We start from the raw sequence: 25,659 nt of genomic DNA, 5'->3' as shown, positions 1-25,659 counted from the left end.
AGGGTCAGCAAGCAGTCCCACATCCATGCTTGCATTTCCCTTGGGAAGGTGGAGAGACACCAGCCCCAGTGAGTATGGGCTGGGAACCACCCCCACAAGCCTCGGGCACAGGAAACCTGGAGGAGACGCTTGCTGGGAGATGGGCTCTTTCCCTGATAACACAATCAGGACAGCTGCAGTAAACACCAGCCTGACTGCAAAACTCAGCTCGCCCTCTCCTCCCCCAGTGCTTCTTTTGACACCGAGAAGCTGCAGCAAGCAAGATAAACTTAATCACCCCTTGCCACGAAAGGCTTCCCCAGCCCTAAGCCCCTGTGATTCGCCCTGTGTGGGCACACACAGCCCTGCCAGCAGCCACAGCTGCACCAGGTGGACACTTCCACTTATCAGGGTGTCTGCTTGGTGCTCCCCGCAATGGGGGAAGAACTTGCCAGTCTCCCCACAGCCTGTTCTGCAGAAGAGATGGGGGAGGGATGGGGACATACAGAGTGGAGCAGAAGGGCTGGGGCTGCAGCACGGAGATGCTCAGACCATCCCATTATCAACAACCACAAGAGCACGTCAAAGATGTCTTTCATCTGTGTCTCTTGTCCACACAGAAATGTCTGGGGCTTGATGCAGAAAACTCCCCTCCAACACAGAACCAAGGGGAGATTTCAAGGTAGAGCCCCCCACCCCTCCCAGGGTCCAAAAGCCTGGCACAGTCGTGCACCCCCAGACCACCTGACAGATGCTTTCACTGCACCTGAATCACAGCAACATCCTTTCCACATAGGAGCTGCCTGGGACAGCCACAGTGTTTGCTCCAGGAGAGCAGCAACTCAGAAAACCCTGGAGGAGATGCCAAAGCACACCTCTCCCAAGTACACCCCTCAGCCAAGCAGGCAGAGGTGTCTGGAGAGTGCCACTGCTACAAGCAGCAACGAGAGCTATTTGGGAAAGTAAATAATTAATTAAATAAATAAATGTGGACACAGGAAGCACACGGTTCCTGATCTCCAGCCTGGTGTAACGTGAAGAATTTCCTTCTTCCCTTCAGCCCCATGCAGGAAGCCTGTGACCAGACCAGCCTAATCTGATTAGGCACCATCCCACGCACGCTTCCTGGAACATGCAGTCGGACCGCAGGAGCCGCTCTCCATCCCTGCCCACCCCGCAGCTCACAGGGCAGCAAGCACAGCCCTGCCCAAGCTGCTGCTTTCAGTCAGGGCAATGAGAAGGAAAACAAACCCATTCCTCCCACAGAAAAGGTACTTAAAAAAACACAGCCTTAGGGGTACTTCTACCCCTTCCATACCCCCTGTTTTTTTAGCTTGGAAAAGGTATTAGCTCTGTTCCTCCATCAGCATTAGGGAAGTAAGTTTTTATGAATCATTTGGGAATCAAAGGGCATCGATGCTGCAAGGGTGGGAGGGCGAATGCCAGAGAGACTGCGACACAGGTACTACAGCCCTGACCTGGCTGGGAAAGGAAAAGCAGAAGCTCTCAGCCCTGGGTCCCCATGTGCAGGGACACCCCCCTTCCTGCCCCAAGAGTCTTGCTCACGAGTGATGAAGGTGACCGGCACCAGGGATGAAAGAGCCCTCTGGCAAGGCCAGTCCTTTTCAAGTGGAAAAACATTGAAAACATCGAAGCCCAATTAGAGAACAGGAACTTTCCCTCCAGCTGCCCGAAGCGGAGTCAGCGAGGGATCCGGCACACAATGGTCCCGGTGAAAAGCCACCCTCTGGGAAGAGCTCAGGGAGAGCAGGGTTTGCTTTGCTGTGCAGAGGGGAAGGCTGATGCCCACTGCTTGCACATGAAGAAGCACCTTCAGTAGGGCTTTGGGGCTGACACACGAGCTGGGTTTGCCACGGCAGTGCCAGAGGTGCCAAGCTCTGTCCCCCTTTCCAAGGAGCAGTGACTCCCATCCATGGGTACACTTCTGCTGGGCACCCATCACATGCCTCAGCTGGCTGAGCCATCCTGGGGGCAGAAAGCTCTCACTGGGGGGACTGGGAGCAGCATTCCCCACACCTGCCAGCTTGCTCTTGCTTGGTGCAGCTGTGCACCGAGCAAGACCCACACCCAGACACCTGGGAGAGCCCATCCGGCTACCAAACAAAGCTCCAACTCATTCATACAGGTGCCTCCAAGGTTCCCAAGAAGAACCATCTCCTCAAAGCCCATTTAATAATTTAAACCTCAGTGGAAGGAGCAGCGAGCAGTCCTGGTACCACCCAGCCCCAAAGGAAACTCTCCCTCAATATAGCCTTGGCAGTGGGAGCGGGAAGCCCGGCTGCCTCTCCGGTGCGCTGTGCCTTCCCCTGCCGCTGCAGACAGCGAGGAATTCTCCTTGGCAGCCCACAACAGAGATACAGCTGCGCCCCAGCAACGCGATCCAGGGCCCAGAGCGCTTCGTTTGTCTTGGGATCATAACAAGAGCAGCTCTTTCAGCCTTGGGGGAAACCATAGGATACTGGAAAAATCACCGAGGGGCTGGATCCAGAAACCTCTCCTAGGCAAGGCTGTGAGCAAGGCCATTAACCATTCCCATTCCCTCGCTGGGAAAGGGGGGAAAAGAGATTGAAGTGTGATTTAAGTTGCTACTGATGTTCTCGTCCTCACTGACCATAGCAAAGCCCAGTGAAAAAGTCCCCGCTGTCCAGGCAGGGTGCACACAGACAGTCACAGTAAACATCTGCACAAAAGCCTTCCAGCTCTGGTTCTCCTGTAGTGCTGCTAACAAGAGCCTGTGCCCAAAGAGCTTTGTGCCCAGCCAGAGAGAGAACCAGGGGAAATCTGAGCCAAGATTCAGCTGCAGCAACAACAGCAGCGAAGGAGGGATGCAAAAGGCACCAGCTGCCTCTCTGGGAAGGTCTTGGGAAGGCTGCTTATGTGAGCAAGCTGCTGCAGAGGAAGCCAGGGTGTGAATTCAAGCTGCTGGGACCTGTCTCCAGCTGCCCAGGCTGGCTGACCCTTTCCATGCTGGAGCTGAGCACGGGTCTGCTCCGGAACCAAGCGCTGAAGTGCTGCCTGAGGAGATGGAAATGAACTGCTCACAAAAAAAAAAACAAAGCCACCCAAAAAAAAACCCTGCCAGAGGACATTTCTGAGCTTACCACTCGGGACCTGCACTTCAGAGACACGACAGCACGCTCCCCCCCAGCAAGATCTGCAGTCACCCCAGGCTCCAGGCACCACTGCCCTAAGCTCTGCCCATGATGAACAGCCAAGATGCAAAAACACTGACCTGGTTTTGCTTCCTGGACCAGAAATTACCACATCCCCACCACCACCCAAGTTGCCAAAGTAAGCAGCTATTGCAAATACTTAAGATTAATATTTACATTTGGATTCAGCACAGGAAGCGTGTGTCTTCTCACTGGGAAAGGGAGCAGGGAAGCTGGGACCTCAGGCTGCTCAGCTCGTCAGGGGACTGGTATTATCTCGCTGGTCACTGCAGCAGATGCTGGTGGCTGGGCAGCAAGCGGGGTTTCAGGGTACAGCTGGATGCATGTCGTGCCTCAGGTGCACAGCAACTTGGCCTGCATGAGGGTGACACACCATCCTGGGGAAGGCACACGCAGGACTCTGGCCCAACCCAACTTACCAACCACCACTTCCCACCTGGGTGGCTGCAGCCTCCCTGCTCCTGCTCGTCATTACGAGTGATCTGAGACTGACAAGGGAACCAGTTGCTCACACTCTGCCATTACACCAGTGCAGATGAAGTAATTCAGCTGTGCAGTGAGCTGGATTTTAAAAAGGTTCATCTGAGGCAGGGGAAAAGCTGTCAAACAAAGTACTGAGTGCTGGGTGCAGGATGCCCCTTAACTGCTCTTTGTCACACCTGTTGCAGAAATGGAAGGACTTCACCAGAGTACCAGTGTCCCCCACACCGTGCTCACTCACTGCCCTGGAGACTGGGAACTCCCTACCTGGGCAGCTTCACCCTCAAGGCGCCTGCCACACCACATCTTTAACTTGCCCAGATGGGAGGTATGCTGGGCTCTGGGAGCCAAAGCCAGGATCAATTCAGCCCAATCCAAGTGCCAGGGGATCAGTAGGCAGCAGGGATTTTGCCCAGTCCCTGCTGCTGGCTAACACACCTGTCCTGTCACAGCCCCAGCCCTAGAGGGATGGCTACTCTCATACCCACGCAGGCAGGGAAGAAGAACCACCATCTGCTCTGTGCTGGGACCTGCTTCACCAGCAGCAGCAATGCTCAAAGTACCAGAACTACAGTAACAAAGAGCAATGAGGGAGAGAGCCTCCAAAATCACTCAGCTCTCAATCCTGCAGAAGCAGGACAATCGGGCTCCCAGACCTTCCCTTCCTCCCAGCCAGAGCATCCCAGAAAACTCCTGCCGCGCAGACAGGGGCAGAGCACGAGCCAGCTGCCACCTACCAAGCACCCCAGACGCTGTGTGACACCTTCCTAGGAAAAGAAACAGGGCATTTGGGATCTGTGAGCTGCTCACCAGCGATGGGGATGTGAGGTTTATCTGCTACCATCTCTACGTCAGGGCACCAGAGCAGCCGTACGCACCGATGCGGAGGAGGAGCAGCAGTTACTCCCAGGCTCCAGCTGAGCTGGGATTGCTCTGTCCTCACTGGGGAGGGGAAGGGGGGCACACCCCAACCTCCAAACCTTCCCTGCAGTGGAGGGGTCCCAGGCTGGCAAAGCTGGGAGATGGAAAGAGTTATTCTTTCACCAGGCTCTAAGAAACACAGTACAGCCCTGGCAGCAGCTCGGGGCTCAGTATTTGCGACAGCTTTGTGGTTTAGGCTGACAGCAACAGATTTGGTTTATTTCTACAACGGGGCTCAATTCACCCTCGTGTCACACGTGCACACACATCCCCACTGCAACCCACAGCCCTTCAGGAGACCACAGCACGACCAGCATCTCCCAGGCCTGGGTACCCCATGGCACAGCCATGAGGAAAGCTTCCAAAACAAGTCAAACACCCGGTAAGAGGCTTATTTTGCCTTACAGGTGCACTCCTTGAGAAGAAGTAGTGCACAGGAATAGGAGTGAGGGCAAAAAATAACCTTTGGGCTTTATGCTACTCTCTCACTCCAGGCTCGTGTCCCACCACACCTGCTCCCGAAGCCATTCCCCTGGCTCACACATCTGTATTGCCTCATCCCTGTGCCAGGGCAGAGGGAATGCTGCATCCTTCCATCCCAACAGATGCTCCTGACAGCTCAACTGCATGCACCGAGCATCCTATCCTGGGGCTGTGGGACAGTGCTGTGCCAGGGGGACACTCAGGGCAGGTCAGGCACACCCCAAGCCCAAGTGACAGTCCACAGCCACACCTGGATCCACACCAGCTCCCAGGATTCGGCTGCCAACAGCCTCGCTGCAGCCCACTGACACGAAGCCGTGGAAGTGGTCCCTGAAGAGAGAACCAGCGCCTCGGCTGGGATGGAGCTACTCAGACAGCACGTCCCCACAGATCCCAGGGCTTTGCTCTACCCCCTTTCAGCACCACAAGCCAACTGCGCTCTGGTTTTCAGCAGCTCCATACCACCAGCCTTTGTGAGCCAGCCCATAAGCCCATTAATGCCAAGTGCCTTTAATTCCAAGGATTCCCATGCAAGCCTGACCTGACCATCCCGAAGGGATGCGGGAATGATGCTGACAGTACACAAAGGATCCACTATTTAGTATTCAAGCCAGGCATTGCAGTGACCATCCCTTGTGAGGGATCCTTGAGCCTCTCTACACTCCACCAGCACAGGTCACGATGCCCATAGACCCACCCAGGCAGCACCACGCTTTGAACCAGAGGGAAGACAGCACCAGCCAGGGTTCAGGCAGAAGAGAAGATGCCATACAAGTGCGGCACGCACCCTACACGTGGCAAGAGAGGAGGGGCTGGGGCCAAGCCAGCCTTGCTAGAACATGTGGGAAGAAAGAGCCCGAGCCATGTTACAGAACCAGGAGCCACAAATCCAGCTCTCCGGGGCACAGGCTGAAGGGATGGGGGCAACAGATGCTGGGAACAATCACGCCACAGCACAAATCCAATCCACGCAGCTCTGGCCCTGCTCAGCAGCAATACTACTAGCTAGCCAGGTTTCTCAAGGGCTGAGCTGGCAGCAGCATTACAACCACTTTGCTGTCTCTAGCAGTCTGCTGCCTTAGGTAGCTGCCCGACAGGGTGGAGCTAGCAAGGTATAGGCAATGCAGACAAATATTGACTTGCCTGTGGGCACAGAGAGCACTACCAGAGCCCTGAATGAAATCCCAGGGCCCCAAGTCCCAGCCCTCAGCTTTGCACTCCATCACCCATCAGCAAGCTCGTTTCGTAACTCACCCTGGCACCGCCCAGACGAAGCTGCCTCTTCCTAAACTTCGGCAGGCTTTGAAGCAGACACAAACACAGCTCACAACTCGCTCAGGAGACGGAGCCAGTGCAGGACGGCAGAGAGAGACCCATAAAACCCCACAAGCCAACCAAGCCCCCCTGAATCCTGCCCTTGCAGGCACCTGCATGAGGAAGATCTGGAGTTACTACACATTGAAGGGATGGTTGCGGAAACCTGCCCACGTCCGGTCCTGCACCAACACCAAACAAGCACTCCCTGCCCTGTAACCGATCCCGTTTCTCAGCTTGAAGTGACCGTCAGCTGTACGGCAGCTCCCCAGCCACCACCCTCCTCGGGGCTGTTCAAAGCACTGACTTCCAACACCAACATTACGCTTTTTTGGGCCGCTTTAAGGCCGCCTCAGAGAGGACAGACAAGTCTAAAGACACTCCCTCCCAAACCTTCAGAAAGTCCCCCTCTATCCTGCAGCACGGGGGGAAACACATGTGCAACCCATCAGCTGGCAAACAAGCAGGGAAAGGCCATCCACGGGACAGCTGTGTACCCCTCTCCAAGCTGCAACAGGAGGAGGAAACGAGCAGGGACGATGCCCTCAAGTCACACAGGCTGCTGCCACCCCCGAGAAAAAGAGGCTTTGAAATAGCTTCTTCAGGAGAAGCTGGGGGAGGCACCACCAACACACCAGATGTACCTAAGTACCTCTTTTTTTTCCCACCTCCCAGCCCACAGGGATATTTCAACCAAGTTTTAGAGCCCGGTCCCGCTTGAGCATCCCCTCTTCAGCATCTCCAGCACAGGTTACAGAGCCGGCTAAGCCAAGATGCCGTTAAGGCAGCAGGTTCCTTCCGCAGGCACCGAGGGCTCTTCCGCAAAGGAGGCACGGGGAGACCCAAAACAGCCCGCGGGGCCGGGTGGTCGGGGCTGGGGTCGGGCCAGGGGCCAGGGTCCGGGTCGGGAGCTGGTGGCGGGGGTCGGGGTCCGGGTCAGGGGTCCGGGTTGGGGGCCGGGGTCAGGGTCGGGGGCTCCGGGTTCGCAGCAGGTGCCTGCGCAGGGAACTCAGGCTGCAACTCCAGCACAGCCGCCCGGCTCCAGACGCCGCCCGGCCGCCGCGCTGCCCGCGGCAACACCGCCCCGCACCTCCCCTCGGCGCGGCGGCCACAGCCGGGCGAGCGCAGCCGCTCCGGCCCCGCGGCGGGGGAAGGGGGCAGGTCCGAACCGGTACGGAGCCGGTGCCGGAGGAGGCGGCGGCGGCCGGTAGCCGCGGGTTGCTCTAGCGTTGTCCGCCGCAGCCGCTCGCCGCGGGCTCAGCCCTTACCTGCGGGAGGTCATGGCTCCGCGGAGCTCCGCGCACCACAGCGACCCCGCTCCCGGCCCCGCGCCGACTGCCCGCACCGCCGCGCCCCGGCGGGGCGCCTGGGCCGCGGGACGGCGGGGAAACCCCTCCCTGTGACGTCAGGGAATCCCCGCCCTCCGCCCCGCCCCGCCCCGCCCCGCCCGGCCCGCCCGGCGGGGAAGCAGCGCGGTGCTGGTGCTGGTGCTGCCCCTGTCCCTGCCCCGCACCGGCAGCGGCTGGGGGGCCGGGGCTTTTTAGCCTTGAGGAAAGGAGGCTGAGGGGATCCCTCGTCGCTCTCTGCCACCGCCTGCAAGGCGTGTGCAGGGGTGTCCGGGTCGGTCTTTCGAGCGACAAGCCACAGGACGAGAGGGGATGGCTTGGAATCGCACCTGGGAGATGTAGGCGAGGTATCAGGAAGGATTTCTGTACCAAAAGGGCTGTCAGGCGTTGGCACAGGCTGCCCAGGGAGGTGGGGGGGTCCCCATCACTGGAGGGGTTTAAAAGGCCTGTGGATGGAGTCCTTAAGGACAGGATCTAGAGGTGGGCTGGGCAGGGTTAGGCTGGGGTTGGACTGATGATCTGAAGGGTCCCTTCCAACCCAGGGCACTCTGTGAGTCTGTGATTCTATGCTCCACACTCCTCACACCAAATCCTGTCAGCATGTGGGATTTCACACCAGCAGCAGTTTCAGGCGACACTTGGTGCCCAAACACCTTGGGAAATCTGGGTTTTGGTGTTGAATTCACCAAGATTCGGGGGCTGTGCTACCGAAGGAACAAAGTGAGCCACCAGACACCGAGCGCCTGGGTCTGGAGAGGCTCAGCTGTGTTATCCCCACACGCCCCCAGCTCAGGGGCTGCTTTGCAGCCAGGAGGGTGCAGTGTCCCCAGAGCTAGTTCCCTACTCCCATCCCAGCATCCATGGGGAGACAGGGATGGTGACACCCAAACCTTCCACTGGGGTAAGCTAGGGTCAGGTGTGCCATAGGGATGCTTTATACAAATAGAGCGTGGTTTGCCACCTGAGGTGTAAATTCAGAGGCCTTTAACAAATTCCTGTCAAATATATGTCCCTTCACATAAAAGACAGAAATTAACCCAAATAAATGCTCTGAATCTGGCACCTTTCATGAATGCTGGGTGAGAAAACAAAGCCAGCTGTCCAAGGGAGGGGAAAAGCCAGGATACAGCCAGCAAGCCACCCCCCCCAGTCTACCCGTAGTGGCAAAAATAGCAGTTTTATAACTATAATAAGACTCAGCGAATTCCATGTCTATTCGGGGAATACCCGGAGCGCTGGCAGCAGCAGCCAGCTCATTTCTCCGTGAGGAGGTCTGGCGGGCTGCATAGCTTCCCTGCGTGCCACTGGATTGCTCGCAGGGCAACAAGGACCACAGAGGCCAAATAGCAACCCTGATAGCCATGACCCCTGTCCCCTCCTTCCTCATCTGCGCTGCCATGGAGGCTCCCAGTTACTGGGCCCTTCTTCCCTAGCACTGAGGCTTCATTGTGAGAGACCAAATTGGCTTCTGTGTGTGTCTGTCTCATACAGGGAGGGGGAACAAGACCCTTTCTCAGGGTCAGGGAGGGACTTAGCTGCCTGGTTAAAGACAGCTCAAAAGGAAACCAGCTGGAACAGATCATAGAATCATAGACTGGTCTGGGTTGGAAGGGACCCCAAGGATCACAGAGCTCCAACCCCCTGCCACAGGCAGGGACACCAACCTCCAGGCCTGGAGCTACACAAGGTTGCCCAGGGCCCCATCCAACCTGGCCTTGAACACCCCCAGGGATGGGGCAACCACCCCCTCTCTGGGCAGCCTGTTCCAGCACCTTACCACTCTATAGAGGTGTGTGTGTCCCCCCCTTGTAATATACTGGTTTCTAACTGTGCAACTGGGATGCAGGTAACTGGTACAAATTGTCCCCTCCTGCAAGATCTTAGCCCTCCCATCTCCTGCCCAGTGGAATGCTTTGGGCCCATGGAAACACCCAGCAGAGACATCCAAGCTACAGCCTGGGAGCTCTCTGCAGCCCATTGTGTTGGTGCTCGGATGGTGCCCATCCCAGAGGTGACCCACTGCAATGGAAACGCACCATGACCATGGCAGAGATGCTACAGATGTCCGTGTGACCCCCACCTGCTCTCTCAGCTGGCTGCTGAGGCTTCAACAGTGTCCAGGATTTACCATTATGCTACTCCTCCCCCCAAAAAAGGACAGGTTTTTCTAGCACCTCTTCTGCCCTGTGCCCCAGGAATGGGGGAGCAGCCAGGTTCCTGTGTGCCCAGCATTGCTGGCCCACAGAGCAGGGGCCAGCACCCAACTCAGGAGCTCTGGAGTCTGCCCCAGCCCTGAGGCATTTCCTGCTGCAGTCGAGAAGGGTGTATTTTTAGCTCTAATCTGTATGTTCCCCTGGGAATATCTACAGGGGTGGGAGAGCGTGTGGAAATGCCACATGCTAATAGGCAGGACAATACTGGCAGCACGCTCAGGAGTGAAGTGAGAATGCTCCTGGGGAGGCATCATGATTGTCTTGCAGTTACAGAGCGTGTGGCTGGACTGGAGAATTCCCAGGGCTCGGAGCAGAAGGTCCCATTCCAGCTGTGTCAGCCATCCAGAGGAGCACCCCGTGCTACTCAAAGCCACTTACAATGTCCTCCTGAGCTGCTCGTTGCCATAAGCACAGGTTCACATGCTTGGTCTTCCATCTGCAAGCTGGAAGGGATAGCTAGGTACCCCAGAGGCTACGGGTGACAGAGCAAGCTGAGGATGGGTAGGGTCATCCAACCTTAATGGACCATTTCTTCTTGATGATACTGCCCTATTGCCTTTGCTCCAGCTCATCTTTGCTTTTTGGTGTGCTCCTGGGAGCACGGAGCAGGCTGCTCTTGGAGCAAGGTCTGCCAGCAAGCGTGGCCAGGCCATTCCCCTGAGTCATGCTTGTTGCCTGCCCAAGCGTGCCCCCAGTGTGGCTCCTGTCCTTTCCTTCCTCTTTCCCCTCACAATGGGTTTTTCCAGCCCGTAGTTAAAAAAAAAACCAACAAACCCCAAACCCATCCAGCTGCCAGTGCTCAGCTTTTCCTTCTGGCCAAGACAACGAGAGCATTTTCTCCTCCTGCTTTGCAGCAAGCTGGCAAGACGCCGGTGAAAGAGGCACTGACTTTGCAAGTCCATGCCTGCTGTGGCATAATAAGGTCATTGTGGAGAAGATGCTGCACCAGGAGGCTGATCCTGAGCAAAACATGGCCCCAGTTGTGAGTTGTGCAACCCCTGTGGCTGTTCAGACACTGGCCTCATTGTTCCCCATTGCGTCTCCGGAGTCCCATTGTCCATTGAGAAGTGGGTTCCCACTGAGCTGGTGCAGATACCAATCAAACAGGGATAGTGGAATGACCCCTTTGCTAAATTAGCTGCCTCCCAAATGGCAGGGATTCCAGTTTCTCACTTCACACTGCCTGGACGAACATGAGCTCTTGATGTACAAAATCCTCCACCTTCCATGCTCTTCTCTTGCGGAAGGATGAAGCTGCAGAGACCAGGCAGCGAGGGCTCTGGCCAGGTGGAACAGCCCCTTTAAGAAGATCTGTTCAGAGCAGGGACTTAAACACCGGCACATCTCAAACCTCATCCCACCTTCCGTGGTAAAAACCAGGGAGAACCACTGCCATCAGTGAGAAGCAGACCTAAGAAGGGCTGATAAAAGCATGCACGGCAAGAAGGAAAAGCTAGCGGGTGCTAGAGTAGGTGAAACCATTGAGAGCACACTCAGATGGCCACAGAGAAGGGGGAGTAAAGACACATGGGAGTCTTCCTCCCGCACACAGGACCACAGAACCATAGGGGTTGGAAGGGACCTCCAGCAACCATTGAGCCCAACCCCCCTGCCAAGGCAGGGTCCCTAGGACAGGTCACACAGGTAGCGTCCAGACAGCGCTTGAATATCCCCAAGGAGCAAAGGAGACTCCAAACCCCCCCTGGGCAGCCTGTCCCAGTGCTCTGTCCACACGCTGGGTGGATTTGATTTATGTTGGCATCTATACCATCACTTAAGAAGACACAGCAGGTACCTGCATAAACCACTCTGGCTCTAAGGGAGGAGGAGAGTGAGATACCAGTTGTACTACACACAGCATCCAACCAGGAGACAGACCTACACCAGCGAGCAAGCGTGAGGCAGGCAGTACAGAAAGAAGGGAAAAAGCAACAGGCCCCTTAAAAACGTATTTAATACTTTTCAAACTTTATTTTATGGTGATTGACGAAAGACACAAGTTAGTAATGGTTATATCATGCTCCTCTACTGTGCATTGCCCTTCAAAATTCATACAGCAGTTCACAACGGTCATTAATTTACCCTATAAATGAAGCCACGTGGACATCTTTAAAAAAAAAAAACAACAGAAAAACAAAAAAACAACCAAAAACCAGGAAAAAAAAAATAACCCCAAACCTCAGAGTTGGTTTTTTTTGTACATACATGTTACAAATGCTATTAAAAATAAAGCCGAAGTTAAGTGCACAGCCCCTAGGGAGCACTGCTGAATCTGACCTTGGTTCAAGATGCTTGACAACGAGGACACAAGGTCCTGTTTTAAGGCATTTCCAAGCCCCAGCAAAAGCAGACAGAGTTTTTGTTGGTTTTTTCCCCTTCCCCCCACCCCCACCCCTTGCAGTGACCCTGGCTTCATATTTCAGTGGCATCCTAGAAAAATTAGCAGCTTCCTCTGTACGTGCCCCTCTCCCCTGTGCATCAGCACAGCCGGCTCTCCTCAGCCTCCACCAACGTGGTTGTGTCTCCCAAGCCAAAACTCACGAGGGTCTCCCTCTTCCCTCCCAATCCCACCCCATCCTGCAGTCCTAGTTAGCCCCACCCCATCTAGATACACCTCACCATCAAAACACAGCAGTCCATCCCTTTCACAACAGGCACAGCACTGCCTACCAGGAACCACGGTTTATATACAGGACCCACTCAAAACGTGGTACTGCCGCATCCACAGCCGCACACACGCACAGCCCGGAGGCTCCGTCCCACGGGGGGTACAACCATCACCCCCTCAGCCCCCCATGAAGTATTTAACCACTGGATTCTTAGTGGAACGGCAATAGATTAGGCATAGATTTGGTGGGGAGGTGGTGGGGGGGTTTGAGACCATTTTTTAGCTAAAAATAAAGAAGAAAAAAGAAGCCCGAGCGTTTTCACACGACATTCTTCCCTTTTGTTCCATCTGTGTGCAGAGCTCACCCTGAGAAAGGGAATTTGACTTCTCATGGCTTGAAATTTAGTGCCAAGGAATGATTTAAGGGTGCTGTGCTACTCTGCAGTGTACATTTACAAGGGGTGTGCTAAAAGTTAATAGTAAAACTGCAAAATGATGGCACCCCAGCTACATCAATTAACACTTGATACCTGGCATCCTTCAGATTAATTCTGCACGCTCTGTAAAGTGGGTTTTACACAGAGCAGCGCAGGTGGGAAAGGGACACTGGTGTGTCCCAGTGGTAGAAAGGGATGTGGATGCTACACAGCATCAGTAAATTCTTCCCATGGAGAAGGAACCTGAATGGAGAGGGTCATTTCTGTCACAGGGGGTTGTTCCCCTGCTTAGAGGAGAGTCAGCATTCGCATCCCAAGGTGTGCTGCTGGACAGACACTCACACACACCCCCCACACACACATATTCATTCACAACCACACACACTGGCTTTGGAACTGGCACTGCAGTGTTTGCCTCCAAGATCTGCCATGGAGGAAGGAATGACTTCAAAGCCTCCTCTAGCACACTACTGCCTTGACAGCTACCTCGCCCCCCAACTCCCTTTTCCACTGAAGCTCCTGCTGCTGGGCTGGCAGGATCCAGAGGAGCTTTGATCACGGCGTGGAAGACCCTGCAATGCCCTGGAAGACACTGGGCATTGCAAAAACTTGAAGTCAAAGGTAAAACTCCAACAGCTCTTCATGGGAGAGGCTCTAGTACCAGCTCTGCAGAGATTCACAGCTGGCCAGCTGCAAGCATCCTCATGGTAGACAGAAGGCGAGTCACGCCTGGAGGCTGGAAAACGGACGTGGGGCACAGAACGACACATCCAACAGAATATATATATATTATTAATTATTTTAAAGTGGAAAGGGACCCAGTCCCCATGCCCTCGCAGCCTGTTTGACAGCACTGGAAGAGGGAGAGCACTTCCATGCTGCAAGTTGTCGCTGGTGCTCGGGAGGGCAACGCTTGGTTACACAGAAGCTCTTGGGAAGAGCAGCCAGGGCAAGCAGGCGGTTAGGACATGTCTGGATAAACACAAACCATGGAAATGAAGTTTCACAGCTGCTTCTGCACACGTCCAAGAGGAGGAGGAGGAGGAGGAGAGCCAACAGAGAAATCAACGCTTCCCTCCTCCCCAGCACCTCTCAGTCCAGCAAACAGTCATAAGACAACCAAAGAGCAATGCTTTCCTGCCTGCTCAGAGCAGACCTTGGTCTCTCTTCCAGTGCATGGCATCCCTGATTTTAACAGAGCATAAAGGAGAAAAGCACTTTAGATCCTTACACACATAAATTATAGTGAGAGGAAAGGGGGGGGAAGAGGGAAAAGGGTGAACACGGGGCCAGGAGGAGGCTCGGCCTGGCCAGGCCCCGAAGCAGGCCGGCAATTCCCGCTTCTCTCCGGCGGCCGCTTCCCTGCTCAGCCCACGCTGCTGAAGGGACTTTGGGGTCAGGCCCGAGATGGGAAGGTGGTGAATCCACAAAAGGCATCCCACCAGCACCAGCATCCTTCCCCCCCCCCCCGGCCCCGCCGATGTCAACGACAACCCAAGAACACAAGGAAGGAGGGGGAAAAAAAGTAGAACCCAAAACAAACAAGAAGCTTCAAGTATGAGTAACATTTACAACGCAGGTGCAGTGGGGAAAGTTCTTCTGTCACTTCTTGGAGACTTGGTTCAAGGTTTGTTCTTTGTTGCTGCTTGTTTGAGTAGAGTCTGACTGACCTGGATAGACTGCAACTGAACAAATAACCCAAAAGAAAAAGGTGGTTCCTCCCCTCCCGTCCCCCCCTCCCCATCCCCCCCCCCCCAAAATATAAAAAGCAATAAGTTTACAAAAATAGAAAATAATTACAGCAATAGGCAGGAGGGAGGGAAGGAGAAGGAAGGGTCCCTGGGGGGTCTATTTGGCTGAGCACTGTAATATCGTGGGGTTGTTTAAAGCGTCCTCCACCAGATGCAGTTCTTGGCGGTCGACAATCACGTCCCTTATGCAGCCGACAAAGCCAGTGCTGTAGGCCTTGGGCAGCTTGTGAGCCACGCTCAGCTTCTCCATCCCCCCTGCAAGAGACGGGGCAGAAGGTCAGGAGAGAGGACAAAGGACACGCTGCCGTGCGAGCCAGCAGTGTCGCACGCTCATGCACGCTCACACGGTGCAGGCACTGCTGGGAATGCTGCCCTCAACAGTGGGGGGAAAACCCCTCTTTCCTGGCCATTATTTATTTTTGTATAAATTATTTGTAAGTTTTGTGTTTGTTCGTGAGAAATTGGCCAGTTGGGACCAATGCAGACGGGTTTCCTGAGGACACCTGAAACAGCAGCTTGTGTTCTAAACCACCGATCCAACTTAAAATATTCTCTTTCCTTGGAGGTTGGTCCCAAATTCAGAATGAATTTTGAGGGTTTTATTTCTATTTCTGAAATATGAACCATGGCTCAGTTCCAGCCCTGAAATGACAAAGGGCTGATTGCACACAAAAGCTTTTAGAGGAGCCAGAAGGGTGGGATGAGATATTAGGGGGAAGTTCTTTACAGAGAGTGGTGAGGTGCTGGAAAGGGCTGCCCAGAGAGGGGTTGGGTGCCCTGTCCCTGGGGGTGTTCAAGGCCAGGTTGGCTGGGGCCCTGGGCAACCTTGTGTAGCTCCAGGCCTGGAGGTTGGTGTCCCTGCCTGTGGCAGGGGGTTGGAGCTCTGTGATCCTTGGGGTCCCTTCCAACCCAGACCAGTCTGGGATTCTATGAAAGCCACTTGGGAGGCAAAGGTGTCCCACTGAGACAAGTGAGGGAGCACTGATGAACCATGTGCCGCTCTGAGCCCTTCAGCAAGGGTGCAGAGGAGGTTCACCCTTCCCACACCGACTTACCCAGCCACAGGGCCCCATCTGTATCGAGCTGTGTTGCACCAAGAGGAGAAGAGCCAGCAATGGGGGCTTCGTTCCCAACTTGAAGGGAGCCTTCTCTCTGCACCCTGCTCCCAGAGGGAGGGAAGAAGCAACAGAAGATGATTAGTAACCTCAGAAGAAAACCCCAGAGCTGCCCTCTGTGCTAAACCCACCTGCTGGGCACTGCAGCCTGGAGAGGAGAGGGAGCAAAGCTCTTCCCTGCCCACGTAGCAGCTCTTGGTGCAAAGCCTCCATGGGAATACCACACAGCCAGGGGGAGTGAGTGATCCCCTCCAGCATCCCCCACGCATCCCCCCCCCAGCCCTGCCACCGGTCCCCCGCCAGCGGCCACAGCTTCCTCCAGCCCCGTGAGCAGAAATCCCCGGCATGCCAGCCGCATGATCCGCTCGCCACTCCCACCACCACCAGAAATAAAGAGGCACAGCTCGGGCTCAGCACCGAACAGAATGTAAAACCCTCAGCCAGCTAAAATAAAAGGCCTGGACCTTTCGGACCCGCCTGGACATTCCCCGGCGTGTCGCAACACGCGCCCTTCCCACGCAGCGCGGCCCACGTGCCTCTTCCTCTATTATTATCCAAGAAGAGGAGTGACCCTTGGGCATCACAGGGCACGGAGCCACGACGCAGCCTCCCCCGGCTCACAGCCTGCCCACCCCAGAGCAGTCACCATGACCCCGCTCTCCCCTCCCCTTCCCCTCCTTCCCCTCCTCACCGGTAAGCTTTGATGTGAATCCACTGGTTGGTGTTGACTGGGACTGTGGAGCGTAGGACGACGGGCTTGGAGCCCAGGTCGTAAGTCATTTGTACGAAGCCATCCACTATGGCAAGGGCGATGTAGTCCGATCGCTCCAGCCCTTTCCCACTCCACAGGATCAGCCCCTGGGTGGCTTCTGTTTTGATGCTTAGTTCAAAGTGGTTGGACTGCAAAGCCTTCTCGCTGCACGGGGAGACGGAGGCAGGGGAGAAGCCAGAGCAGAGTTAAAGACATGGCAAGAATAGCAACAGGCAGGCAGTGGGCTCCTCGGAGCAGCTGTCTGCTCCCAGCCAACTGGCTCACCTGCTGAGGACAACCCTCAACCTGCCTTGGGCATCAGGCTGTGGATGGGGTCTCAGTCCCTGCCCGCTGCACCCAAGGGCTTGTGGCCTCTCTGATATCCCAGCCCGCTCAGGTGGCCTGGTGTGTGGTGTGGGGAGCAGCTGGAAAGCTCTGACCCAGGCCACAGGATCAAGGGAATGGCCCTCTGGAGCTCTCTAACTCAGCTCCCACTCAAGGGTGAGATGAGGCTCTGCCCACCTGAGCTTGGGAACACCAAGGATGGAGCTTCCCCATCCTCCTGATGACCTGAGTGGGGGCTGCCCAGTTCTCCTGGGGATGAAGTGCTTTCACCAACACACAGCTTGAACCTCCAAAGACCCAGCCTGGGGCTGCCACCCCTTGCTTCTGCCCTCCATGGAGCACCAGATTCAGCCACATCAACCCTTGCAAGCTGTGACACACAGGTCTTGGCCGTGCCTCCCCTCATGTGGGTGCTGGAGGAAGAGGCCTGTTACACAGGCTGATGACCGATACCGGGCTGGACCAGATCTGGCCTGCAGAAGGGTTTTCTCCTAAAACAAAGGCAGCTCAGCTCTGTGGAGAGGTCAGAACAAAGAGGGCTCTGCTGGCCAGAGGGGAGGGCTGGAGGCAGCTGCTGTGCTGGGGTCAACACTGTTTCACCATCCTGATGGCAGGCAGGTGAGGTGTGAGAGCTGGGGTGCCTGGGGACGACCGCTCCCCATGCCAGCACCACACAACCATCACCCTTGGAGGCAACTGCTCTGCTGCCTCTGCTTCATCACAGCCCATCGGGAATCTGAGGCTGGGGACTGTGTGGGGATGGGCACCCTGCAGTTTGAAGGGGATGGAGATGGCCCACAGAGGCAGAAAGGCTCCCTTCTCCTAGGCAAAGTGTCTTTTCCCCAAGGGAGGAATGAAGGAAGGACGAGATTTTCCCCACACTGGCATCCCCATCATTGCTCAGGCCCTTCTGGAACAGGCACAAGGCTCTTGGGAGCAGGTGACGTTGCTGTAGGGAGGCACCACCCACTCTCCTGGGATGCTCTGGGACACACACTGCTGACACTTGTGCACACACAGAGTAGACAACACGGGCAACACAGACAGCTTTTTATTCCCAAGGGACACTGTGCCCAAAGGGCTGGACGTAGGTTCTGCATGAAGCCCACTGCACCATCAAGGTAACCCAGCCTCTCCTCTCCCTTGGAGCTGTCTAGGTGCCCAGGAACAAGGGCCAGAGCTGGAGCTGCTGCTCCTATGCTGGAGGGACAGGGCTTCCTTGGTGTTTACTCATCATCTGCAGAGCTGTATCCCTTACAAACAAAAAGCCAGGGGTAGGGACACACAGAACACTCAGAGAGACAAACATGCTGAGGCAGCAACAGCAGAGCACGAGACACGAGAGCGGAAAGCCTGGCACAGACTCACCTGGGCTCCAGGGGATAGTCCAGCGCTTCGGGACTTAGATGCAGGAAGAAAGGGGAGCATGCCATAAGCGTGGGACAGCAGAGACCCTGCCCCCCCTCCCTGCTCAGGGACAGGGATCAGCCCCGCTCAACAGCAGCAGCTCCTCACCCTGCACAACACCTAAGCTGAGAGAACCGCCCGGCAGGAGCAGGGAGCCTCAGCCTGTGGGGTTGAGCTTCCTCAAGCCAGGGGGACGTGGCTGCGAGTTGTTGCTGAGCCAGGGCGAGCGTAACAGCACCAGACACACACGGCCCCTTCCCTGTGAGCCTCTCCTGGGTCAGGGCTCTGGTGGTCAGTGATGACCCTGGTGAGATGTGCATCCGGGACAGGGCAGAGGGTGGCACTGTTGGGGGAAGGGGGCTTTTGGTCCACGCACAAGGACCCTTTTTCAAGGGCAGACCGAAGGGCAGGTCTGTCTCAGGCTGGTCCTTTGGGGTGCCACAAAACGGGCTCCCATCTAGGCAGAGAGCTGGAATGGCACGTACACACCAGGCCTCCAAGTCAGCCATGGGGCCCTTGGGCAGCGGGGCGTGCATGGAGAAGGGGAAACCCAGGGCTACAGCTGTCCTGCTGGCACTGCCTGCAAGTGTGGGGGGCTACGGGCCCGGCTGATTACAGTCAGCTCTAATTAGATGTGTATCTAAACACGTATCACAGCATCACAAGGTTGGAAAAGACCTTTAAGATCATTGAGTCCAACCATTCCTGTCCTGTGCTAAACCAGATCTCTCAGCACCTCATCTCCCCTCTGTTAAACACACCCAGGGAGTGACTCAGCCCCTCCCTGGGCAGCCTGTGCCACAGCCCCACAGCTCTGCCAGGGAAGAACTTTCCCCTCACATCGGCTCTGACCCTGCCCTGGCACAGCTTGAGCCCATTGCCCCTTGTCCCATCTCCTGTCCCCTGGCTGAAGAGACCATCGCCCACCTCTCTGCACCCTCCTGGCAGGTGAACACCCCCAGCTCCTCAGCCACTCCTCAGAGGATTTGCCCTCCAGCCCCTTCCCCAGCCTGGTTGCCCTTTATACATTAAAAAAAGAAGGGATGGGCATGCCATGGCCTGCAGAGCCCAGCAGCAGCTGGGGCAGCGTTAGTCCTGCCCAAGGCACACCCTGGTGTCTGCCTGGAGGCAGAAGAAACTACTTTTTATGGGCAGCCCCATGGGTCCCTTGGCCCTGGCAAGGCTTGTGGCTACTGCTGCCAAATCCCTGCAGAGTGGTCTGGGCAGGAGCACTAAGCTGCCGTGTGGGATGGGGCACACACACAGCCAAAATAGGCTGGTTTGGAAGGAGAGGAGGCTGGGAATGGCGACCTCCAGTTTGCAGAGTGCTGGGAGAGGCAGCGGATCTCCGCTCATCAGTGGGGATGTGGCTCGTGCCTGGGCAGAGAGGGACAGATGGGCTCTCCACTGATCGGCACTGCAGGGCACTGTCTAGCTTAGGAGGATGCTTGGCTCCTCTAAACCCCTTCCCAAAACACCAGAGCACCTCTCAAACCTCCAGGAGCGTGCTGACATGCACACATGCACACAGCTCAGCCTCCCGGCCTCTGCGGGACCCCCGGCTTGCAGAAAATGAGGTGAAATGGGCGTATGACAGGCAGGAGTCACCCAAACTCTCCCCCACACAGTGGGGAATACAGCTGCACAGGACCACAGCATCACCGAATCCCCTGGGTTGGAAGAGACCCTTCAGATCATCAGTCCAACCCCAGCCTAACCCTGCCCAGCCCACCTCTAGATCCCGTCCTTAAGGACTCCATCCACAGGCCTTTTAAACCCCTCCAGGGATGGGGACCCCCCCACCTCCCTGGGCAGCCTGTGCCAACGCCTGACAACCGTTTTATTGTTCCTGAACTTGAACCAGTGTTTCTCTCCCACTCCTGCTGCTCAGCAAGACAGACAGACAGCAAACCAACAGCCATCAAGCTGGCAAAGAAGCCCTTCTCACCATCTGCCTGCCCAGAGCCTTATCCTGCCACCCTGTAGCCTCCTTGCTATGGCAACAACACCACGTTCACGCTGGGAATTGCAGGGCAGGATGAGCACAGCACCCCTTCCTCCCATTGCTGATGGAAGAGGCAGGTCCCAGGAGCTTTCTTCCTCTATATTCACCCACTCAAGCTATGGCTAAATTGCAGCCTGTTGCCAGAACCAGGTCTGGCTGCAGCAGAGCCGGGCAGCTTAACTCCTGCTACGTCTGAGTGGCATTTGAGCCCCTGCCAGAGCTGCAGGTCAGTAGCTGCGTCCTCCTCCCCCTGAAACGGGAGCTCTGGGAAGGTGCCCATAGTCCTCCTCCTCCTCCCACAGCTGCCCTACGCTCCCCTGTGGGTGGGCTGGGGGTCAGGGTGACAATGGGAGACGTGGTGGAGGGCAGATGGGTGCAGGGAGGACTGTACTTACGCGGGGATCTCATTGGTCAGGTGGCTTGAAAACAAAGAAACAAGGACACTGAGAAGGGACAGACAGACAGAGACCGACAAACAACAGCTCAACACAGACAGGCTCCCCAGGGGGGGTGTCAGGGCAGCAGGGAACGGGAGGGTGTAAGAGGCAGATGGACAGAGCCTAACCCAGCACCCTGTCCCGGTGCCACGGAACTGGGAATTAACCATGGGGGGTAGGAGCACAGTGCTGAGGGAGGGTCCTGAGGCAGACTGCAGTGATCAGGAGGCTCCTGCTGGAGAAATACCCATTCCAGAGGCTGAGGAGGAGCTGTCAGCACACTGGGCTCTGCTTCTCTTGAGACAGAAGCTTTTGGGGACCAGTGCAGCCACAGAGACCACTGGGTCCAAACATGTACCCCCCCACGCCCATGGGGTCAGGGTTGAGCAGATGCTGGAGAGGACTAACCAGGTCCTGCAGCAGTGACAGCCTGTCCTTGCTGGCAGAACCAACCCTTGCCACACAAGCAGCCAGGGAGACAAAGGAGCTGGCAGACAGGCACCAGTTAAACCACAGGCACAGCTCACCCAGCCCACCACCAGCTCCCGAGCACATGGGCAGGGGACAGGCCACGCTAACCATCCACATGGTTTCACCCCTCTGAGCACTGCACGAGGACCCCTTCAACTCCAGCTCTTCCTCCTGCCCACCAGCCCTAACTCTGTTTTGACCTTGGTTCAGCTCAGCAGCCAAGTTACCTCTTTGTCACGGCATTGTGGTACTCCATGTATGTCCTACCATCAAAAGCGATGGCCTCAGCATCTCCAGCAGCCTTCTCAATGATCACTGGGGGTGGGAAAAAGAAGAGCTGTCAGGCAACATAGCATGGGCTGTCTGTCCTTGGAGACCAGGAGAATCCCCCTTTACACTCAGCATTCAGAACAGGACCAAGGCATGCAGAAACCTCCTATGCCCTGGGGCATGTCAGCACTGTGGTGCTCTAAGCAAGGCCCCTGAAAGGTCTGCTGTGGCTTCAGAGCCTGTCAGTTCGGACAATCTCCCTCTTCTGCAGCCAACTGTCATGAAATCTGCAGCCTTGTTATTTTCCTGGCTGAAGCTGGGGAGGAACTTGGGCTTGGTGATGGCCCAAGGGCTAATTTCAAGAGGCAGCAGGAAAGAAACCCCGCTCTGGGGACAGCTGGGCAGCGCTCTGGCTCTCCAGGTGAATCTGCTACGGCACCTGCCCCAAGGTGCTTCAAGGGAGCACAGCAAGAGAAGACAGGGTCAGAGTGCAGTGACAGGAGGTGACAGGGCTGGCTGACCTACCCAGGGGCAGCAGCATTTGCTGTGCAATGCCCACAGTGGCCTATCCCTGATGTCAGAGCAGTGCCAGCCTGCGAACGCCACAGCTTGTCCCCTGGATCCCTCCCAGCAGCTACAAGGATGAGACCCCAGGCTGTGCGCTGTCCCACCGCCACCAGCGAACCAGCAGACGCAGCTTCACTGCCACGTCCAGCTAGTGGGCAGGGGTCCCTGGCCAGCCCTGCCCTGGCAGCCTCACCTTTCTCACAGTGCGCCCCGGAGAAGCCCCTCTGGCAGGTACACTCGTAGCTCTCCAGGCGGGGGCTGCAGGTGCCCCCGTTCTGGCAGGGATTGGGTTTCTGGGTACAGGGGTGGCCTCGGAAGGTGGAGATCTCGATGGCACTGCGGATGTTCTCCTCTTTCAGCACGGGCATCCCCTTGACAGAGATCTGGCAGGTGCAAGCAAGAGGAAGCACAAGAGTCAGACATCACTGTGGGGCTGGCAGGGGGACAGGGGCCAGCAGCCTCGAGGGAAGGGGGAGATGGGGATCCAGCCCCAAAAGCCCCATGTGTTCCTCTGATGCCCCCCCTGCCTCCCCTTCCACCACCCACTGCAGCAGTGTTCCTTTTGGTGAGGACGGTTCCATGTGCCAGGGCACCCCACTCCCAGGCTGGTCCTCGCTCTCCTCCAGTGGTGCCAGCGCAGATGCCACATCTCCCAGCCCAGGCTCCCATCCTGGGCTGCCCAGCATGGCCTTACCCTCTGCACAGCTCCATCGAAGCTGGTGGAGATGGCGGCTGCTCGAGCCAGCTTGCTGAAATCAGGGGCTCCCCCAACATAAAAAGGCTCCTTCAGGTTCAGGAAGGTGTGAGGCACCTGGGGAGGTGAGATGGAGGAGATGTCAGGCTACCCCTAAGCTGCAAGCTGGGCATTTGGCCCAACTCCACAAGGATTTAAGGAGCGTGGTGGGGCTGTGGGAAGGCTCCCACACACAGCCAGGAGCCAGGCTAGTGGGAAAGGGAGTAAAACCCACCTGGCCCCTGCTCCCCACCTTCCTCCCTCAAGCCACGGGTGTGTCCTGGAGCAGGGATGGTGGGGGGGGTACCACTAGCCACCTCTGCGGAAGCTGGAGCAGGAGACCCCCTCAGAAAGCATCCCAAGAGCCTGGCACGGCCACTGCCACAGCTGAGAGAGCAGGACAGCCCGTCCCTGGGGCAGGCTGGGCTCAGCATCCCGCTCAGGACAGGGTCCCCAACTTCTCCTCAGCTCCTGTTGCTGCTGGGTCACCAGCCTCTGCCCCACCGCCCTCTGCCCCCAGGACCTGCAGCACTGCCAGGCTGAGCCAGGGCAGCACAGGGAGCAGAGGAGCTCTGGCACCAAACCAGGCCTCCAGCGTGCCCTCCTCATGCCAACCTGTGATGTCTTGCCACCAGCACACACACAAGGAAAGGATCTTCCTGCGAGTTTAGTTTCTGGGGAGGTGCTGGTCCATCCCCCTCAGGCATGGAGCCCTTTGGCTCTGTGCAGCCCCCAACCCCCCCCCCCCCCCCCAAACAGGGGGCCTCAGTCTCGCCATGGCTAACGTGTAAACCCAGACTCATCCCAGAGGGATTCAGCTCAGGTTCATCCAGCTGCTACAGCCCCCCTACAGCAAAAGGCTAGAGAATCACACAGTCACAGGGTTGGAAAAGACCTTTAAGACCATTGAGTCCAACTGTTCCTGTCCTGTGCTAAACCAGACCCCTGAGCACCTCATCTCCCCTCTGTTAAACACACCCAGGGATGGGGACTCAGCCCCTCCCTGGGCAGCCTGTGCCACAGCCCCACAACTCTGCCAGGGAAGAACTTTCCCCTCCCATCTGCTCTGACCCTGCCCTGGGGCAGCTTGAGCCCATTGCCCCTTGTCCCATCTCCTGTCCCCTGGCTGCAGAGACCATCGCCCACCTCTCTGCACCCTCCTGGCAGGGCAGGGGAGGTGGGGAGAAGGTCTCCCCTCAGCCTCCTCTTCTCCAGGCTCAACACCCCCAGCTCCCTCAGCTGCTCCTCAGAGGATTTACCCTCCAGCCCCTTCCCCAGCCTGGCTGCCCTTCTCTGGGGCAGCTTCTCCTGCATTTCATGTGGCTGGGAGCCTGGAGGAGGAAGACCTCCCCCTCCTCACTATCACCCTGCGGTTCCAACTGCCCAGCACGGGAAGTCCTGGGGAGAATCCTCAGCCACACAGTTCGCTGGGCACATGCAGGAGTGATGTGTCCCCCTCCGTGCACCTGGGATGGACCCAGAGGCACGGCAGTGAGGCAGAGATGCAGTTATATGAATCACTAGCTAATGCTCTGTGGAGTTAACAGGAGAAACGTGACCGGATTAATTGAAATGTCTCTGACAACAGAAATAAATAATTAACTAACGAATGTAGCAGCTGGCTGGGAATTAATGACGGAAGAAGAAACGAGTGTGTCTAATCTACAGAGATCCTAAAGCTGCTGGGTCGGATGGGAAGGGGTGTGGGTGAGACAGGGAGATGCTGGGAACTGGTGGAGAACGAGAGAGACCAACGTGCCGATGGCAGATGAGATGGAGGTGTGGTGGGTCATACTTATCTTTACCTTACGGGATTTCTGGGATCCAGACAGCAGGGGAGGGAAAAATACAAGTGAAAATCAAAGGGAGAGAGAAAGAGAGAGAGAGAAAAGGGAGATCAGTGGGTAACATCGTAACATGCAGGGCTGCAAGACCATCGCTGCAACCGGTGCCCAGGACAGCCAGGGCAGGGGAAGGGGGCTGCCAGAGGCACTGCTGCCAACCAGGGGCAACCTCTGCTTGGAGAGAAGCTGGAAAAGACGAGAGGGAAGGGAGGAAGAGATCCCTTCTCTTTTGCAGGAATGCTGCATCATCTTGACTGTGTTTCTACGTGGAGCTTAATGATGAGTTCAGCAGCAGCTGGGGCTTTTCCTGTGCTATCAGCTGGAAAGGCAGATGAAAGGAAGCCCTGGGGAACTGCTGCTTGGAGTGTGGAGGGGACAGGACATGGGAGAAGTCAAGGTGGTGAGGTGCCAGCTTGGAAACCAAGCAGAGAAGGCACTAAGGGAGTCAGCACCGACAGTGTAACTGGGCTTTTACTGCTGCTCCGTGATGTCCCCCTGGCTGAGCTCCCTGCAGACCAGCACTGTGGAGGCTCCTGAGCCCAGCACCCTGTGCACAGGCTGAGACCCATATGGGTGCCTTGGGTACCTGCCCCAGTACAGGGGCACTTGAGGACCTGCAAAAACAAAGGGGTGGGGTGTGTGCATGGGTGGGGGGGGAATCAAACACATCCCCAGGTATCAGGGTACATGTGTCACTGACAAAGGGGCTGCAGCTCTGCATGGTTGGGGACAAGAAGGGAGGAAGAGCTGAAGAGGAGTGTGGTCACCATCCTACAGCAGCAGGGCCAGGCTGAAGCAGCAGAGAGGGACAGGCAAGCTCTGCCCTGCAGCATCTTCTCCCCACATGCCCGCTCCCCCTCCACCCTTAAAGCCACACATCACAGGGATTAAAAAGCCCACGAGCCTGGGAACTAACTTCTCAGCTCATTCCACACAGGAGAGGAGCAGGGTGGAAGCTCAGGGAGCTCTGCTTGGCCCATCAACGTAC

General features: G+C 56.6%; 2 protein-coding genes across 3 annotated transcripts in view; both read right to left on the bottom strand.

Annotated features, from left to right (window-relative positions):
* The window catches only part of LOC311200477 (tyrosine-protein phosphatase non-receptor type 11-like), a 51,230-nt gene extending 43,574 nt beyond the window's left edge, over window positions 1-7,656 (bottom strand). For both annotated transcript variants that reach the window (XM_084274718.1, XM_084274717.1), the window contains exon 1: window positions 7,640-7,656. In XM_084274718.1, coding sequence (XP_084130844.1) covers window positions 7,640-7,653 — 14 coding nt within the window. In that variant the 5' untranslated portion in view covers window positions 7,654-7,656. The remainder of the gene's footprint in view (window positions 1-7,639) is intronic.
* Window positions 7,657-14,823: 7,167 nt separating this feature from the next.
* Window positions 14,824-25,659, bottom strand: part of AGRN (agrin) — a gene marked incomplete at both ends in the record, with an annotated part of 115,470 nt that continues 104,634 nt past the window's right edge. Inside the window, 7 exons of the mRNA XM_084274452.1 lie at window positions 14,824-14,981; window positions 15,782-15,885; window positions 16,533-16,757; window positions 21,485-21,572; window positions 22,288-22,477; window positions 22,789-22,905; window positions 24,633-24,644. Coding sequence (XP_084130578.1) covers window positions 14,824-14,981; window positions 15,782-15,885; window positions 16,533-16,757; window positions 21,485-21,572; window positions 22,288-22,477; window positions 22,789-22,905; window positions 24,633-24,644 — 894 coding nt within the window. The remainder of the gene's footprint in view (window positions 14,982-15,781; window positions 15,886-16,532; window positions 16,758-21,484; window positions 21,573-22,287; window positions 22,478-22,788; window positions 22,906-24,632; window positions 24,645-25,659) is intronic.

Source organism: Gallinula chloropus, assembly GCF_964237585.1.
Source record: "Gallinula chloropus genome assembly, chromosome: 23".
In the NCBI taxonomy this organism is placed as follows: Eukaryota; Metazoa; Chordata; class Aves; order Gruiformes; family Rallidae; genus Gallinula; species Gallinula chloropus.
Note: the sequence above shows the minus strand (reverse complement) of the source record. Positions and strands in the feature narration are given on the sequence as shown.